Source organism: Dermacentor albipictus, chromosome 5 (assembly GCF_038994185.2).
Source record: "Dermacentor albipictus isolate Rhodes 1998 colony chromosome 5, USDA_Dalb.pri_finalv2, whole genome shotgun sequence".
Lineage (NCBI taxonomy): Eukaryota > Metazoa > Arthropoda > Arachnida > Ixodida > Ixodidae > Dermacentor > Dermacentor albipictus.
The window spans coordinates 7,579,081-7,597,819 of record NC_091825.1 but is presented as its reverse complement, the minus strand read 5'-3'; the positions used below and the strand labels follow the sequence as shown (position 1 = coordinate 7,597,819).

The 18,739-nt window shown below is 45.8% G+C and overlaps 1 protein-coding gene across 1 annotated transcript in view; it reads left to right on the top strand.

Moving 5' to 3' along the window:
- Mitf (transcription factor Mitf) overlaps window positions 1–18,739 on the top strand; it is a 349,582-nt gene that overhangs the window by 307,109 nt on the left and 23,734 nt on the right. The window contains exon 6 of the mRNA XM_070538246.1: window positions 16,142–16,307. Within this exon, the coding sequence (XP_070394347.1) occupies window positions 16,142–16,307 (166 nt within the window). The remainder of the gene's footprint in view (window positions 1–16,141; window positions 16,308–18,739) is intronic.

The following is an 18,739-nucleotide window of genomic DNA, read 5'->3' as shown; positions in this document are numbered from 1 at the left end:
GGACATGTCCAACAGTTGGCAGTTCATTTCTCCAAGGTGCTCTGAAATGTGTATTTAGGTCTAGCATAACTTGTTGCTGGGCAAGTTGGTACATCTTAATGACAGCCCAAAGGGTGCACAAGCATGCACATGCAATGTACAGCTAAAAAAAAATAGCAGACTCTTCATTTGCCTGTTTTTCTTCGTTGTAGGTTGCATGCGTTTGCACCCTTCAAGCTTGTCATTGAGATGTACCGTATTTACTCGCGTAATGAACCCACCTTTTTTCCAGATAAGTTGACATAAATTTGGGGGGAGGGTTCATTACGCGGGGAAAAAAAATTGATATTTTTTAGGTCGAAATTTCATGTCACAATGAAGATAGGAAAATCGCAATCCCAACCTTACCTTTATAGTAAAAACACGTACGCGATGAATGTGAATTAAAAATTCATTTTTATTTTCATGCTGCTGGCTGCTTATGGTCTGTCTCACTCGGGCTCGCTATCTGAATCCACGCTTCCACTCATATCGCTTGCGACTTCGTCGGCGTCGTCGTCTTCCCACAGCGCGTCGTCTTCACTGCCGTCGAGGCTGTTGGAGATGCCAGTCTTTTTGAAGCTGCGGACGACCATCTCGCTGGGAATCACACTCCATGCTTCTAGAATCCATCGACAGAGCATGTCGATGGTGGGCCTTCTAATCTTACCTGCGGGAGTCAGGTCGTGGTTTCCCGCGGCCATCCACTCTGTATAGAGCCGGCGCACGTTGTCCTTAAAGGGCTTATTAATGGAAACATCAAGGGGCTGCAGCACTGATGTCAAGCCACCTGGGATGATAGCGAGGTCCGTGCGTAACTCGCTCATTCGGCAGCGGACATTTTTTTCCAGATGGCCGCGGAAGCTGTCCATAACAAGCAGCGATGGCAGGAGAAGAGCCCCGGGCCGCCGTCCCCAGACTGTTTTCAGCCAGTCGGACACCAGCTCGGCCGACATCCACCCTTTCTCCTGGGCGCGAATGTGGATACCGGCAGGAAGAGTTCCCTTTGGCAGAGTCTTTCTTTTGAAGACGACGAACGGCGGCAGCTTCCTGCCGTCCGCTGTTACAGCTAACATCACGGTGCACCGCTGCTTCTCGGCGCCCGTCGTCTTAACCTGCACACTTTTCGCACCTTTCATATCGACAGTGCTGTTTCTTGGCATGTCAAAGTTTATAGGCGTCTGGTCCGCGTTCCCGATTTGCGACAGCAGGAACTTTTTGTCCTCACGGATCCGAATGACAAAGCGGTGGAAATCACGCACTTTGTCCCCACAGTCTGCCGGCAGCCGCTGGCATAACGTAGTACGCCTTCTGAGGTACAACACGTTCCGGCACATGAAACGAGTCGTCCAACCACTGCTCGCCTTAAATTCACTCGCGGCAATGCCGTGACTTCTTGCAGTGGCCCGCGCGTGATTCTGTATCAGCTCGTGGGATACGGCACACCCTTCGTTGCGGAGCCTCTTCACATAGCTCAGAACTTCTTCCTCGACGCAAGGAAACTTGCCCTGCTTCGGCCCGCGAAAGGCCCGGCGATCTTTCTTCGTCGCTCTGAGTTCCTCTTGTTGATTCCTCCAGTAGCGCACACGCACGGGGTCTACACTAAAATGCCGTCCAGCCGCGCGATTGCCATGCTCCAAAGCATGCTCCACGACTTTGAGCTTAAAACCGGCCGTGTAGCTAGCGTTACGCCCCATCGCACAACGCGCAGAAAATGCACAGCACGCACGAAATAATGCAAAGGTCGTAGCGAAGCACTTAAACAGCAACAAAATAGGACTGGCGAAATGGCGACCGACGCTGTCCAAGTGCGTTGTCTTTACTTCGTTCTGCCGCCGCCGCGCATGCATGGCGCTATAAGCAGAGGTTGAGGAATATGGAGGAAAGTAAATGGGCTGGGAGAGTGTTCGGGTATCTGTACAGGCAAAACATTGATTCACAGTGGAGGAAAAGAACTAGGAAGCTTACCAGCAAGTATGCGGCCTGTGGGGTGGGCAACACAGCAACAAAGAAGGTCAAGCGGAAAGTCAGAGAGGCTGAATTAATCTCATGGGTGGCGGCAATGGAAAAGAAACCTGCCATGAGTAACTACTTAAGGGGAAAAAACGAAATTGGGAAAGAAACCATTTATGATAACTCAAAGGGAAGCTCATTACTTTTCGAAGCGAGATCGGGATGCCTTAGAACACGCACGTATAAAGCGAGATATAAGAAGGAAGAAGAAGCATGTGCTTGCTGCGGTAAAGCTAGGGAAACGACGGAGCATATTTTATTAGAATGTGAAGACATCTATCCAGCGGTCGATTTGGGCACCACTGGCCTCCTTGAAGCCCTTGGGTTCAGCGGGAGCAGTGGTAAAGCAAACAGGTCCGCAATAGACATCAGTAAGAGGCGATTGGAGGATTGGTGGAAGAAAAGTAGGGAAACGACAAAGGACGGAGGCGTACAAAAGCACAGTTCGCAATAGGGTATCAGAAAATTTGGACGTGGTAGTTCATAGTGTGTTTTTTTTTTTTCTCATGGGTTAACCTAGGTAGGATATTAGGCAGCATGGTAGCAAGAGCTTGGTGGCGCAAGCCACCGCCCCGTTCCAAAGGGGACGCTCATAACATCCATCCATCCATGCTTTGCATTTAATAGATGGCACTCGGCAACCTGCATCATCATCATCATCATTGTAAAAAAAAAGAATCTAGAGAAGTTTGACAAATTGGTTCGAGAAATACAAAGAAAATAGCCGAGCGTGGTGGAAACTGCCGTCACCCCATTTCAGAGAGGACGCCCCAGTAAAGCCCTTTGCGCATCCACCAACGAATCATGCAAGGTCAATGAACGATCAACGAAAGCGTGCAGTCGACGCCCGCGTCACCCGCGTTCGCGTCGCCGGTGTTCAGCATCGTTGGCTTCAAATGATGTTTATTTTATCACTGCGCGATCAGACAATTTTATGATCGTCGACAGTCGACAGCGCCGGCCAATTGAGCCGAGATAACGCGAACATGCTGAACACCGACCCTGCGGGCGGGTGCGCGTTATTTACGCGACGTTAAAAAAAAAAAAATTCAATTTTCGACGACAAAAGTGGGGGGGTGGGTTCATTACGCGAGTGGGTTCATTACGCGAGTAAATACGGTATTTAAGAGCTCCAGAATTGACATTCTGTTGCTCCACAAGTAGCTTCAAATCTCAGCTCATCAATGGCAACGCTGAACTTGGGCCATATTCTCAATCACTTTGAGCTCCGTACCAGGTGCATCGACGGGCGATCCTGGCATCGTGGCGAGGGAGCATGCTTGGCACTGTGCCAAGAAGGATGCCACTGTGTCTGGTGCTAGTCGCACGAAATGTTACGAATGTTAGGGTATCCTCAAAAATGATTGTCCGAGAATATGACGCACTTTTTTCAGCCACTTGGGGAATAAGTGCCTCATTTTCTAGCTAACCCGATACTTCGGACTTTTAGGCAGTCCCTGTCAAGCTTGATTTAGCCGTTGACGACTGCAAATTCTTGAGAGGCTGAGCCATGCATATTGTTTTTGTTTTGATACAGTTAAACATCGCTATAATAAAGTCGGTAAAATTGGAAATTTTCTTCGTTATATGGAAATTTTGTTGTTTTTAAATTCGATATTTTATGGAAATGAGTGCAGGCACTGATTGATTTTCTTATACGGAATGGGCCACAAGATTTTCAGAACTATCAGGCAATTATGAAATGGAAACTCGAATAAGAGACAAATTGATTCCATTGAACTTGAGAGTTTGCTACAAAAGGCACGGTTTCATGCCAAGTCGACAATATTATTACATAGATGGGACGAATTAAGCAAAGCCAGCTATGCTTTTGCATCCACTTTGTCCCCACCGCTGATAGTGTCGCCTGTAGTGGAACAACACTATCATGAATAGTGCTGGCAGTGGGGAGCAAATGCTCCATTTGTCTCTTGCCTTCACATGTTTCCAAAGCTCGAGATTGTGCAGCCGCCAGCACTAAACGCATGGTAAGACAGTGCATGTGATTTCACGCCCACTCATTGCACATGCTGCAGGATTACCTCTAAAGAGGGTGCGTGGGCTGCTTATGCAGTCAGCCGCACTGACAGCCACGGCCATGGTAAAAAGAGTGTTTGCTAATCTCCCCCCTTTCCCATTGCTCGCATGGTAAGACAGCGCACATCAAGCCAACGTCATTCGCTCACCCCTCGCACACTTTCACTCCTACCCAAAGCAAGTCTGCGGGCAATAGTAAATTATGGCACTTGGACTTTATGCAGATGAGTGGCACTGCTTTTGGTCGCGCAGCGCACAAGTTACATTTGCATGCAGCCGGTTGTAATTCATCCATTTGGCCATTTGCGTCCACAGAAGTTTCCAGATATTGTCTTAAACGCACTTTGTTATATTGGGGTTCTAACTGAGGACAAGAAGGTATAAAAAATGAAGTACCATATTTACTTGCATAATGATCGCACCCCAGACTTGCCGCAGTGATGTGCCATGTTCCAAGTCTAGCTAATGATGATCGTGCCTTACCATCTGTTGAATGCTGTCGAATGCCATGCGAATGACTCTTCTAGACATACGAAGCGGTCTGCACGTACCAAACATTCTTAAGCAAATGCCCCATTTCATTCCTTTTATCACTTTCCGCACTTCCATGAAAAAAAAGCTACAACCAAACTTGCCTTGACTTTATTATCTGCAAGCTTTATAATGGTTGTGGTCAACAACAAAAAAAAGTGCCTTTCGATTCTTCCCGTCTGTGGGCACGCAACAAATCGTGAACGGCAGCGGTAGTAGCCACGTTTACACTGGTACGTTAGAAGTGTACCCAATTCATTGCTAACACTTGTAACACAGCTAAGATATTTGTCCACCCTTAGCGGAAACTTGCTGTATTAGGATAGTAGTTAAGACAAATGCCGCAGTTCTCTCAGCATACGCACCATGTGTTTCTGTCGCTGGCAGCTAAGCGCGTCCATCTCTGTTTCTGCCCCTCAAAGGGGACATGGCTACATTATTGCTGCAAGCTTGCCGATATTAACAATATTATTCATTACTGACACGGAAGAAACCGTTTCAATGCGCGTTCGGCTTGCTGCGCTGGCCACCATTTTGTTTTGGTGTTCTGCACTGTTACAGTGGCAGCCGCCTGTTTGTTGACCTGTTGTCATCCTGCAGCGAATGTGGGATGAAAAAAAAAAAAATTCTTTTCATGGGAAATTTAACTCGCGTAATAATCACACCACTGAATTTGCATCAATATTTCTGACACAAAGTGTGATCATTATGTCAGTAAATAGGGTACTTAGTTATATCCATAATTTCGTTACATTCGTTATACAGCAAAGGCTCATTGATTTAAATTTCATCGGCATGCTAAATGAGTTCAAATTAAACTGAATTTGAACTGATAAGTCATTGAAAAACAACCAGAATTGAGACTTGGTTGCTAGAAAGCACTTGTAGCTCACAATATTTATAGACGAAAATAATCTGTTATCACCTTTTGGTTCTTCGAAAGCGATGGTCATCAGTTTGTCTTCCAAAGTGCGAACGATGCCCGAGTATCAGCTTCACCCTTCTCGAAGTTGAAAAATAGGTGCGCGATACTGAGTGCCTCGTCTTCTTCCTTGTCATCTTCATCGACGAGAGGTTCTTCTCCAGTTACCTACTCAATTATGTTGTCATTTGTCAGAGTGCAGCATACCACTGCATGAGAGGGCCAGTTTCTCTCTCCTGATCATGTTTGCTGCAACCAACACGGTTATGCGCTTGTTGCTCCGCTTCCCATCTGCACAGCTGTCTCCTTTGTACGTCATTGTCTTGCTTGGTAACAGCGTGTAGAACATAGCGGTTTTGTCTACATTGAAGATATCATGCGGTGGATAGGCCTTCAGATACTCCTGCTAAGCATCATTGTGCCACATCTCTCTGCTCACATCCTTGCTTTCGCCAGGCAAAGTGCAAAACATGATCTCATGCCTTTCCCGGAAACAATGTAGCCATCCTTCTGAAGCACTGAAATCCTCTATGTTAAGGCTAAGCGCGTAATCTCTTGCCTTCGCCATGACCATTGGGCCACTCGGTGGAATGTCCTGGCTTCTAATCTATCCAAGTGACCACTGGGTGTTCCATTTCCGGGTGCTTCGCAGGCTGAAGTCTGTCGCGACAGCTGGCGAAAGCTTCAGAGGCCTCCTCAATCGCTCCTGTTTTTTACATAAGTTGAGGGCGGCCTCTTTGGAATGCAGTGCTACTTGGCAATTTCGAGTTTGCTCGTCTTGCTGGTGTCCACTTCACGAAGGATGTCCACTTTCTCCTTGAGCGTTTTGGCGCTGTAGCCTTTGCCGCAAGAAGGCATTGCGTGGTAGGCCTAACGAATGAGCCTGCCGGCACGACACAGAGGGCAGCAAAGTAGCGTGAACGGTGAAACGCACGAGATGCAAAAGAACCGCTGTTATTACTGCCGGGGACACCACGCAACCACACCACACATCCAGGCAATGCGCTGCTCTTGGGCTGTTCCCCACCACCTATCGTTATGCCAAGGAAGGTTTTGCAGCTGCAGTCTGAAATATCACTGCGGGGCGGCATGCAGTTCAAATTATTGCTAGAGGAGTTGATGCATGTCCGAAACAACAAGTTGTTTGTTTACTCATAGATGCCTATGATGTGTGGCCGGACTGCAACAGTCAGAGTTATCCAAGAATTGGAATTAATAAGGTGCAAATTAGCAAGGTTTTACTGCTATCAAAGTTTATATACGAGCATGTTCTTGTGACTTTAAGAATGTGTTCATGTAATACGTTTCCTGGGCATTAGGTTTTTTTCTCACGGTCCCATAGAAAATGTGTATTTGCATAGATTGCTTATAGTGAAAGTCGCCAGTCACAAATTTGTGCACTATAAGCAGTACTGCGCTATAACCAAAACATCATTCTCCAAAGGCTACGGACTTTGCAAGATACGTAGGCCAAGCAGTCACATCTGTCCGGTGTGTGTCCTCACTTTCGCTTGCAAGCCTCCGTTTTCCAAGTGCCATACAACCACTGTGAGGCATTTTGTTTTCTTTGCCCCTAACCACAAATTTGGCCGTCGACTACCTATGAGGCGGCACTCGTTAGGCCTAGGTAGCAGTGGGTTTGGGTGGCACGCTCTTGATATATGTGTGTACTTATAGACAAACACACAGATCTGGTACGAGATCTGGTGTTAAGCGGGGCTCACGGCAAACTACAGTACAACCTAATTGATGCATTCCCGTTAGGTACATTTTCCTGGGGTGAACGTTTGCAATCGAGAACACAAAAAATAACCCAATAAAGTTACGCTGATTTTTTACCGGTTCATACGTTCAAAAAAAAATTTTTTTGGCACCAACATTCAGTGCGTGGCCAAACTGCGATCACATGATACGTCTTTTGGCCGCTAGATGTCATATAAACAAGAAAATGCACGAGGCGCGTGTGACCTGGCACAGTATATATGTAGCTGCTTGGCCGCAGCAGCTTTGCCGCAATACGCCCCCGCTCGTTTATTTATTTATTTATTTATTTATTTATTTATTTATTTATTTATCTGTCTATTTATTTATCACAATACCCACAGCGCCCGTAGGCATTACAGCGGGGGGAACAGGAAACAAAGAACCAATAAATAAAGCAGGCAATACATAACATATACCCGGAACGCTGTCATACTCGCAGATACACACTAAAACACTATCTTACTTCAGTGGGCGTATGCAGTTTGAAAATACATCATTTGATAGAATCATTGCGATATCAGATGGTAGCTTGTTCCATTGGCTTATGGTTCTGGGGAAAAATGACATTTTAAACGCTTCAGTTTTGCAGGCTATTTCTTTAACCTTATTTTCATGGTCCAGCCATTCAGAAACGTAATCAGGCTTGGAAAAATGTTTCCCGGGATTTATACCTGTTCGAGAGTGGAATATGTTATGGAAGAGTTTCAGTCTGAGATATTTCCTGCGTTGCTGAAGTGGCTCCCAACTGAGGCTTTCTTTTGCTCTTGAAACACTGAAATTCCTAGTGTAGTTTGAATAAACAAAATGAACGGCTATGCTTTGAATTCTTTCTAAACTGTTGACGTCACGTGCCGTCCACGGATCCCACACAGCACACGCATAATCCAGAACAGATCTGACATTTGATTTGTAGTACAATGATACCTTTGTCTCCAGTGGCAACTTTTTTGCATTTCTGCGCAGGAAACCTAGAATGCGGCATGCTTTACTTGTGATATGATCAATGTGACGGCTCCAAGAAAGAACAGGTGTGAAATAAACGCCGAGATGTTTGTGCTCCTGAACCGATATTATCATGGTTGAATTTAAAGAGTAACAGAAGTCATGAGGGGTTCTTTTCCTCAAGAAACGCATATGAACGGTTTTTTTCATGTTAATGTGCATATGCCACTTGTTGCACCACTCATTTACCTTGTACAGGTCATTTTGTAAAACATTGCAGTCATGGGTAGTATGAATAGTCCTGTACAAAACACAATCATCGGCAAATAGCCTGATTTGTGATGAAATACCGGAGCAAATATCATTTATATAGATAAGAAATAAAAGTGGTCCTATGACTGATCCTTGGGGCACTCCAGAGGACACATCAACTTCACGGGATGTTTTGCCATTAAGCACAACTTTTTGTTTTCTTAAATTTAAGTATTCTTTTATCCAGTTAACAACCGTACTGTTTATATTATATATTTCTAATTTTTCTATAAGTAAAGAGTGAGGGACAACATCGAACGCCTTCTTAAAATCTAGAAACAAACAATCAACAGAAAAACCCTTGTCCAAAGCTCCTGCTAATTCATTCGTCAGCTTAAGCAACTGTGTTGTACAGGAAAATCCACTGCGAAATCCATGCTGCTGGGGGCTGAGCAAAGAGTGCGCGTTCATGTGGCTCATACACATGCTCAAGTATCTTACATGAAACGCTAGTAAGCGAGATAGGCCGGTATTTCAAAACACTACTTCGCGGTCCACCTTTATGCACAGGGACGACATTGGCAAGTTTCCAGTCATCTGGTAAAGATATTTCTAGTAAAGATTTAGTAAAGATTACACACAGATATTTGGACACCTCCCGTGGGCACAAAGAAAGCAGTGCTGGTGACAAAGCGTCAGGCCCAGTTGCTTTAGACGGATTCAATGTTCTGAGAGCTGCCTCTATTCCTCGCTGGTCGATCACGATATCGTCCATGGGCTCACCCACCACTTGGGTGGATCGCGTCACAGTGTTTTGAGTGTCAACACGAGCAGCATACACAGAACTGAAAAACGAGATAAAGCACTCGGCTTTTTCAATGTCGTTATGGATAGTAGCACCATCGCTATCAAGAGCAGGTATTGATAATACATCTTTACTGTTCATTTTAAAGAATTGCCACAGTTCTTTCGGTCTTTTCTGTATACGCAGGTGGAACGTGCTAAAGTATTTATCTTTGGCTGTCTGCGTAGCTACCTTCATCTCTTCAGTTTTGTTTTTGAGTTTATCTTTAAGCTTCAACAAAGGGTTTTTCTTATAAGCAGCGTAAACGTGAGCTCTCTGCCTGGCTTTGCATTTCACCTGTCGAGAACACCACGGCTTACTTTTGCTGCGCCGCGCCGTCATAACCCATGATGGGACATATCTTTCACGCATCTCGAGCAACTTGTTCTTAAATACTTCCCATAATTCTCCCATATTCATGAATTCAGCCTGTGTCTCAAATACATCATAGTAGGAATCTAGAGCCAGGGTCATTTCACTGACACGTGCTTTTTGATAGCTATAGATACGCCGTGGACCACTGTTAGCAGCTCTCACATAGTGCAAATTCATATCACACAATACAGCTTGGTGGTCGCTTATGCTCGGCAGCACTACTGTAGAACGCACCGCCTCTGGCGTGTTAGTGAAAAATAGATCTAAAACATTTTTTGTTCGTGTGGGCTCTAGGACTAGTTGTGTTAGCTCGAAGAGGTGACATATTTTCAACATTTCTTTACTTGACTGGCTGCAAGCGCTGGAACTGGGATCTGCCAGAGACCAATTGATTTCTGGAAGATTAAAATCACCGCCTATAACTAGATAATCGGTGCTCACTGTTTCCACTGCGGCGGTAAGCTCACCTAGAATATTAACTTTGCCTCCTGGTGGGCGATAGAACGAACATACCGATAATGACCTGCCGTTCTTCAATCTAATCTCTATCCACAACATTTCACTTTGACTGCATTGAATGTCAATTTCCCGGGAGCACATTGTCGCATCCACCAAAATAAAAATGCCGCCCCCGAAACGATTTCGGTCCTTACGGTAACAAACAAAGCCCCTGGGAAATACTTCATTATCCTCAACGTCGGCATCGAGCCAGGATTCAGATCCAAGAACGACAGTTGGTCTAGACATATCAACGAGGCTAGAAAATTCATCGCCTTTATTTCTTATGCTTCTGCAATTCACAATAAGAAAAGAAAGCACCGACCCGTCTGCTTTCAGTTCCTGTCAGTCTGCTTGTACAACTTGGTCCAGGGATTCATTATAGACGTATTTTACCTTATTTATATAAAGAGTAGTGAACTTGAGGTTTACTTTGTCAGTCTTCACTTGATTCGCCTTAGCATAATCCCACAATCGTTTCCGCTTTTTGCGCACGCTCTCAGAAAAGTCCTCTGAGATACTAATGTCTGAGCCTTTTAATTTCCTCACGCTTGATAACACTGCCTGCTTTTCCTTAAACGAAAGAAACTTGACCATTATTGGCCACTTTTTATTAGGATTATGCCTTCCAAGACGATGTGCTCTCTCTATTGATACGTTTTCACGTGAGAACGCCGGCATGCATTCAGTTTCTCATTTCGGTACCAGCAAATCTTCTCCGGAGTCGTTGCACGCAGCATTCACAGCTGTCACTGCCAATCGATTCTATTGCGATAAGCATCTTCGCCTATCTGTTTAACAGCATGGGGTGCTGTGGGAGTGTAGTGCACGCTTTTAATAGGCGATAACTGAAATGCATCACTGTTCCTTGCTGTATGCTGTGATCGTATACATTTTCCGGCTGCTAGATCCTTTGTGAACAAGAAAAGGCGTGAGGCGCGCATGATCATGAAGTATAGCTGCCCGTTTCACGCAGAAATGACGGCACGCACAGTTTCTTATTCTGGTACTAGTAAATTTCCGCCCGGGTTGTCGCATGCCACATTCACAGCTGTCACTGCCAAAACTATTGTTATAAGCATCTCCACCTATCTGTTTTGCAGGACAGGGGGCATAGTGCCATTGGTCGCCTACTGCACTGCCGTTCCCTTCTGCAGGCGGTGCAATGTGGGCATCTCGTGTCACCTGCCAGCGTGATTCTGTTTCGGTTTCTCGTTGCCCTCTTAAATCACCACACAAAAGGGGAGAAAAAAAAACGCGTCTCAGGCCGCCAGAGCACAGCACCACCAGGTCGACGCATGCACGTCGGCGTCTTGTGCCGCAACGATCTGTGTGACGCTTCGGATTACATAGATGTCAACAATAATTTGAGTCTATCAAATTGTTTTTTATTTCGGATCGTACCTTTACATGGTTAGTATGTTCTTTCTTGCTGTCTTTTTCCAAAAGGTATAAAGAAGGTTCTACTGTACCTGCGAACAGCTGTCAGCTATCGCGAACGCCTAAAGCAAAAGTTAGTTTGGGTGCATACTGGTAGGCACAGCGAAAGCTCGAGTGTGGACAATGATCCGAACTTATAAACTTGCAGCACACAGTTTAAGCTGTCAGCGTTGCGGAGTCAAGACCGCAGGCGCGACACCTTCATTTTGCGGTGGCATGAAACACACTCATGGCGTCGACCAATTTTTCTGCGGGGTTGTTAAAATTCAATTGCTTTTGTCGTCGAAATTCGTTTTTATGGCATGCCCATTAATTCTGACATCCTTGCGAACTTGTCCATGTGTGAAAAAAATCAGTCAGCGACTGTATCTGGTTTACACACATAAACTAAACAGCCAAAGAGTGACTCATGCATACATGCTCAGTGTAGACCGCACTCCACCGAGAAGCGGTCGGAGCAAAGCGCTTCGTTGCTTGCGCAATCCCCACTGAGCCAGCTCACTGCTGCCCCATTGTCAGCAGACTCTTTGTTTGCTCGCCCGGTCTCCCTCTCCTCCTTCGCATTGCCCTCGGCATTCTCCCCTCGGCCAGCACAGCTCATTAAGAAACATGCACTCTGCCTTGCTTGTTTGCAGGATTTTTTGGAGGCTGCAATATAACCAGTATTTCATCTCGTGGCTACACTGTAAGCTGTATACATTAAGAATTTGAGTTCGTTCTGCAGGAAGTCGAAAAAGACAGCATTGCAACTGGTTCAGCACTTTAGGCTGTAGAATGACACAAACTAAACCACTCACTTATCCTTCTCGGGCTTTTCCTGTCCCTCCTTTGCACCTGACAAATACAGTCATGTTGGTACATGGCACCAACGTGATGAGGGTGTTCCGACATTGAAGGAGGGGACTTCATTGTGCACTCCCGAACCTTTGAAAACGCGCACAGCATTCTTGGCGTAGCGTCAGGTCTGTCCGCCTGTGCAGCTGAAAACCCACGTGGGTCACTCTGCATGTGCCACAGGGTGCCTTCCGCTTTTCGGTGAACTCTTTAATGCCAACTTGGGTCTGTGGTTACTGTATTTGCTCGCATAATGGTCACACTTCTTTGTCAAAAAAAATTGACGCAAATACGAAAAGAAAAAAAAATGCTTTTAATTTCCCAGCAAATCCGGGATAACAGGTCAACAAGCAGGCGACTGCCGCTGAACAGTGCGGGACACCAAAACAAAAATGGCGGCCTGTGGAGCTAGTCGAACTCGCCGAACGAAATTTTTTTATGCGCATTTTTGCGCAATGATGCGCGTTGGAACGGTTTCTTTCATATCAGTAAGGAATATAGTAAATATCGGCAAGCTTGCGACAATAATATAGCCATGTCCACTTTGAGGGGACAGAAACAGAGGTGGGTGTGCATAGCTGCCAGTGACATAAAAACACATGGCTGGCATGCTGCAGAAACTGTGGCATTTATTTGTCTTCACTACTGTTCTAAAACGGCACGTTTCCGCTAAGGGTGGGTGAACATTTTAGCTGTGCTACAAGTGTCGACGTATGAATGGGGTACACTGCTAACGTATCAGTGTAAACGGGGCCACTATTGTTGTCGTTAATGAGAAAACACCCGTGTACTTGGATTTAGGTGCACGTTAAAGAACCCCAGGTGGTCAAAATTTCCGGAGTCCTCCACTACGGCGTGCCTCATAATCAGGAAGTGGTTTTGGCACGTAAAACCCCATAATTTAATTTTTCTTTTCCGTTGTCATTCGCAATTTGTTGCGTGCCCACGAGTGCAGACGAGAAGAATTGAAAGACACCTTTTTGTTGTTGTTCTTAACCAAAACCATTATGAAACCTACAAATAATAAAGCCAAGGTAAGTTTGATTGTAGTTTTTTTTTTTTCGTGGAAGTGCGGAAAGTGATAAAAGGAATGAAATGGAGCATCTGCTAAAGAATGTTTGGTGCGACCAGACTGCTTCGTATGTCTTCAAGAGTTGTTCGCATGGCATTCAATGGATGGTAAGCGCGATCATCATTAGCTAGGCTTGGCACACAACATATCGCTGCGACAAGTTTGGGGTGCGATCATTACATGGGAAAAAGAAATCGAATTTTGACAGCAAAATTCAGGGGTGCGATCATTACGCGAGTATGATCATTATGCGAGTATGTACGGTATGTGCCACTGGTTGTCTAATTATTATAATAACACCTAAAGCAGTAGCATCCTTACGTACCTATGGTAAGATGGATGCTAATAAAGTGTGTATGGAATAGCAAACACGCATTGCGTGTACAATAAATACATTTGCACCTCTAAAGAATGCTACTCTACTTTCCCAGAATGCTACATGGATAGTCATTGTAGCTAAGTTCCGCTCAATATTATTAAACTTCATTCATTCCTTGGGTGTCATGTAACGATGATTATGGCACGGACAATGGAGGCTTTCTTCTGGGCCGCAATTTTATAGTGATGCCCTTTCCGATGCTATTCCTTTTCGGGCTTTTTGAGCTGTGCCATTGGTCAGAGCGACCACTTCATTATCAATAGGATCGGCTGGCCATGATTGGTGGATGATAAAACCCTCATGGAATCAAGTAGAAGGCATCGCCTGACACCAGTTAAGACTTTCAATTTGGCCTACATGTGAAATGTCATCCAAGAGTTACCATTCTTATTGCCACACAAGGTTGTGCAGTAACTTCGGCCAAGAGACAGGCTTCTTTCAAGTGCCAACTGACAGCAGGTAAAAACAAGCGCTCATTGTGACGTCCACTTCAACCGTGATAAGTGCACCTTCGCTTCTGCACTCCGTGTACATTTTCCTTTTTTTACTACAGCGCCAGCAAATCTATTGGCTGCACTCTGCTCATGCATTATCTGTATTCACTGCCCTGTGTGCCTCATGAACGTAGCAGCAACCTCAACTCCTGAATTTCTTGCTCACATTGTGCACATTTTTGGTTCATGCGGAATTAAAGATGCGAACAACATAAAATCATTGCGCAGCAGACGTTGACACTATGTAGCATTCCCCCGTGTTGCTTCACCAGTATGCATCTGGAAGTGTCTGTGGGCAAGAGCTTGGCTGTATTTAGTTGTAGGCAGAAATTTAGTTATCTTCAAATTGCTATATTTTGCTAAAGTGCAATATTATGTGTAATGTTTTGAAGATGCTTTGCTTCTTGAAATAATTATAAAAAGAGTGTTTGTCCACAGACCTTCACAAACCAGGAGGTGCCCTGGTGATCCACAAACTCGCTACCATTGTCTACGTTGTGTGGGGTTCTCACACCATGCTCTTGGGACAAAGGAATGACAACACAGTAGTGCAAACAATAACAAGGGCCTTTATTGCACCTTTCATAGATCAATGCCTGCTAGCCGAGTTGCTATCCACAAAACATGCCAATGTGCCCGCAACAAATCTAGGAAGTCCGACTCACCGCGACCAGATAGCGAGCGAATATGTTCGCCCCATGCTAGATCCCAACGTCTGGTCGTTCACGTGTACGTTCACGCGAACGGTGGCACGTTCGAAGGCGGCCACGCGAAACTGTCTCGCAGAAGCATGGATCGGCGCTCGCGTGTGACGTCCGCGGCGCTCGCCGGCCCGCAACCCCAAGAGCAAGCCTGTTCTCCCCTGCGCCCCCCAAGTAACCCTGCCGTGAGGCGGCGTTAGCAGCGCAACACTCACGCCATCTCTCGCACCGCGCTTCAACCACATGGACCGCCGCGGGCGCCAGGCCTTGCGGCGAAGCCGCACTGCAGGAGATGGGAGCTATGCGGGAAAACAAGATATCAGGGGACGCGTGAGAGTCACAAATCCCCACAGTTGGTATTTCTGGTGCCTGGCATCACTACAATATCGTGGCCCTGGAGTGACCCATAGCTTTCACTGTAATACATGGAGTTTGTGATAGTATGCAGCAGCGAGGAGGGGAGATTACAGCAAAGGCAAGCATGACACTGTGACAGCTGCTTGTAATCAAGCGCCTGTAACTTTGCTGTTGTGGCACCATTGAAAAAAAAATATATTGTTGCTGCTCATTGTAGTTCATCGTAGACTAGTGCGCAACTGGCACTATGAAGCAAATTTTCCAGCTCCGAGTGGCTTAGGGGCCCTTTAAATCCCAGCACCTCTGGAAGGTGAACATTCCTTATGACATTCCTTTCCGGATGAATATCTTGGCATTCAATTACAGTTGTCCCTGGAGTTTTGCTGCATATGCCTCATCTTGTTGCAAATATTTGCCCCAGTACATCTCGGGCCTAACAGAAACAGTCTGTCTCAAGTGGTGAGAAGAGTCCTTGAACATTTGAATGAAACAACTGTTTACACAGCTGCTGTACATCTTGTATATTCTAGTACGGGTATTTTTCCAGCCTTTCAATGTAAGCACTTGCCATGGAATTGTCTTTCCTGTATTAAGCTGTCACTATAATTGAATTGCATCGAAGTCCTGAAAAGTTTCTTTGTGCTGAACCCCAAATCTTTTTTGCATAGGCATTATGAGCTGGTGCGAGACATCCGCCAGAACAAGGGAACCATCCTGAAGGCGACCGTTGACTACGTGCGCACCCTCAAGAAGGAGAACGACCGCATCCCGCTTGTGGAGGAGAAGCAGCGCACGCTTGAGCAGCAAAACAGGCAGCTGCTGCTCAGGATACAGGTGGGTGTACTTGAGAGAAAAATTATAAGAGCAGCATCCGTAGAGGGCAAAGACAAGCCATACTCCTACACCAGCTCGTCAAAGATTTTGGCGGCGCATTGTCGGGCCTAGTTAAAGGTCGTCGTGTCCTGAAAGAACTGCACTTGTACTAAGTCACCTGCCGCAGTGGCCTAGCGGCTATGGTGTTGCACTGCTAAGCCACGCTAGCCACTTTAATGGGGGGGAGGCGAAATGCAAAAACACGCGTGTTCCGTGCATTGGGGGCACATTAAAGTTCCCCTGCTGGTCAAAATGAATCCAGAGTCCCCCACTAAAGCGTGCCTCATAATCAAATCATGGATTTGGCACGTATAACCCCACAATTCAACTTGTACTGAGCCACAACTGCCCAAATATGGAAAAATACTTTGAAATCCGCAGCATTCCTTTGTTCATTACTTCCTTCCACCTTGTGGGTTTCCGCAGAACTATAATATCAATTTGGAAGTCAGTTAAAAAAATTCGGTTTCATGTCGCGTTGACAATATCTTCACATCAGCGGTACAGATTAAGTGAAGCCAGCCATGCTTTCACGTGCACTCTGTCCCCGCAGCTGATAGCGTCTCCCGCACTGGGAGATGCTATCGGGAAATGCGCCGGCAGCGAGGAGCAAATGCTTCGCCCGCCTCTTGCTCCAACGGGTCACCGAAACTCGAGATTACGCAACCTCGAATACTAAATGCGCGGTATGACCGCTAACATGCCACGCCATCTAGGCACGGCCACTCTTTGCACATGCGGCAGATTACCTCTACTTCCCCCCTCCCACTGCTAGATCGCATTCTCGCGAGCGAGCTCCCCTCCCCCTTCTTTCCCTTTGCTTGTGTGGTAAGGCTGCACTCCTGAAGCCACCATCTTTCTTGTCTCACCCTCGCAAACTTTCACTCGCACCTAAAGCATTATGTGCGCAGGCCGCTATAGTATGCTATAACACTTGGGCTTTATACGGAACATGATGCCGCTCCACTTGGCAGTTCCTCTCGTCGCGCGGTGACCGATTTAAGAGGTGCGTTTGCAAGCAGCCGCTTGTAATTCAGTCATTTGACCATCTGCGTCTGCTGAAGTTTCCATTGTCTCAGCATTCCTTTGCGGCAGAAGCGAAATTTTGTTGTATTGAAATTCCATACAAACACACTTTATTATATTGAGATTCTAAATGCATAGTGTTCTACAGACAAGAAGTTATGAAAAGTTAAATACTTCATTATATCGGGAATTTTGTTATATTGAAGTTTGTTATATTGAGGTTTAACTGTACTTGAATGTCCTGAGGCAGTCATTTCCCAATCAAACCTTGTTCATGACACTGTGGAAACCTTAGTCTTTCTTGAACTTTACTCAGTGTTTGCCATTAGTGTCCCTTCAGCAGTGTGCTTCCACAGCATCGAGAGCCCCTTTTCATTTTGCAGGAAGTGGCGGTTCATAATTAGAAGAAAATGGAGGTCGCACGTTCCTTCTCCAACACGGCATTTTAACAGAACACTGGGGCTCAGCATGTGCCCAATGAAGCACAGGAACAAAATTCCACTGATATGGTTTCCATAGTAGAACTGAAATTAAAACCTAAATCATGGCGTTGTCATCACTTCGGAAGCCAACAAAGCGAGCAAGAGCCAATGTCGTCAGTTCTCCATTTGTTATTTTTACACATCTGTTGCATTTGTCTCCATATATTGCTGCTGTATGGTCTTTTTGTTCGTGCCATTTGTACTGTAGTCCGGTATTTTTCGTAGCTGCATATCACTTGAAGAGGACGTCTGATGAAGAAGAAGCCTTGTTTAATGTCTGGCCCAAAGTTGCATAGCATAGTTGTTGGCGGTGCCGCTTGGAAATATCTTGTAATGCATGTACTGAACTTCTGACATGTCATTTGCTTAGCAGTGAGAGACCTTTGTGATGCTGCACAGTGATAAGGGCAGATTCCGTGGTTAGTAAACTAATCGGTTTTCACATGTTTCATGATGCAGTTATATGCAGGAGGGATATTGCACATTAGAAGATACCTGCGAGCCTGCAAGTCGCACACGTCCTTGTCGGTCTTTTTGAAGCCCTTTGTGAAGTAGGGAAACCTCCTCCTCTGCTCCCTATCCTTCCTTTTGCCACCAACTTTATTGCAGCATAGCACAGGGTTCACACGGGTCCTTGAAAACCTTGAAAACCCTTGAATTTGAAAATGTGATTTTCAAGGCCATGAAAACCTTGAAACATTTAGTAGTGCCTGAAAAACCCTTGAATTCCGTGATGATAGTCATTGGCGCCGTTCAGCGATTGCCCGTTGATCAACTGGCCACATTGAAAGCGACGGTTGCCTCCCGATCCAAGCCCAGAAAATCCAGTCCAGTTCGGGTGTTCGTCCTCCATGTTGTTATGTTTTTTTATGTTCAGTGCGGTCG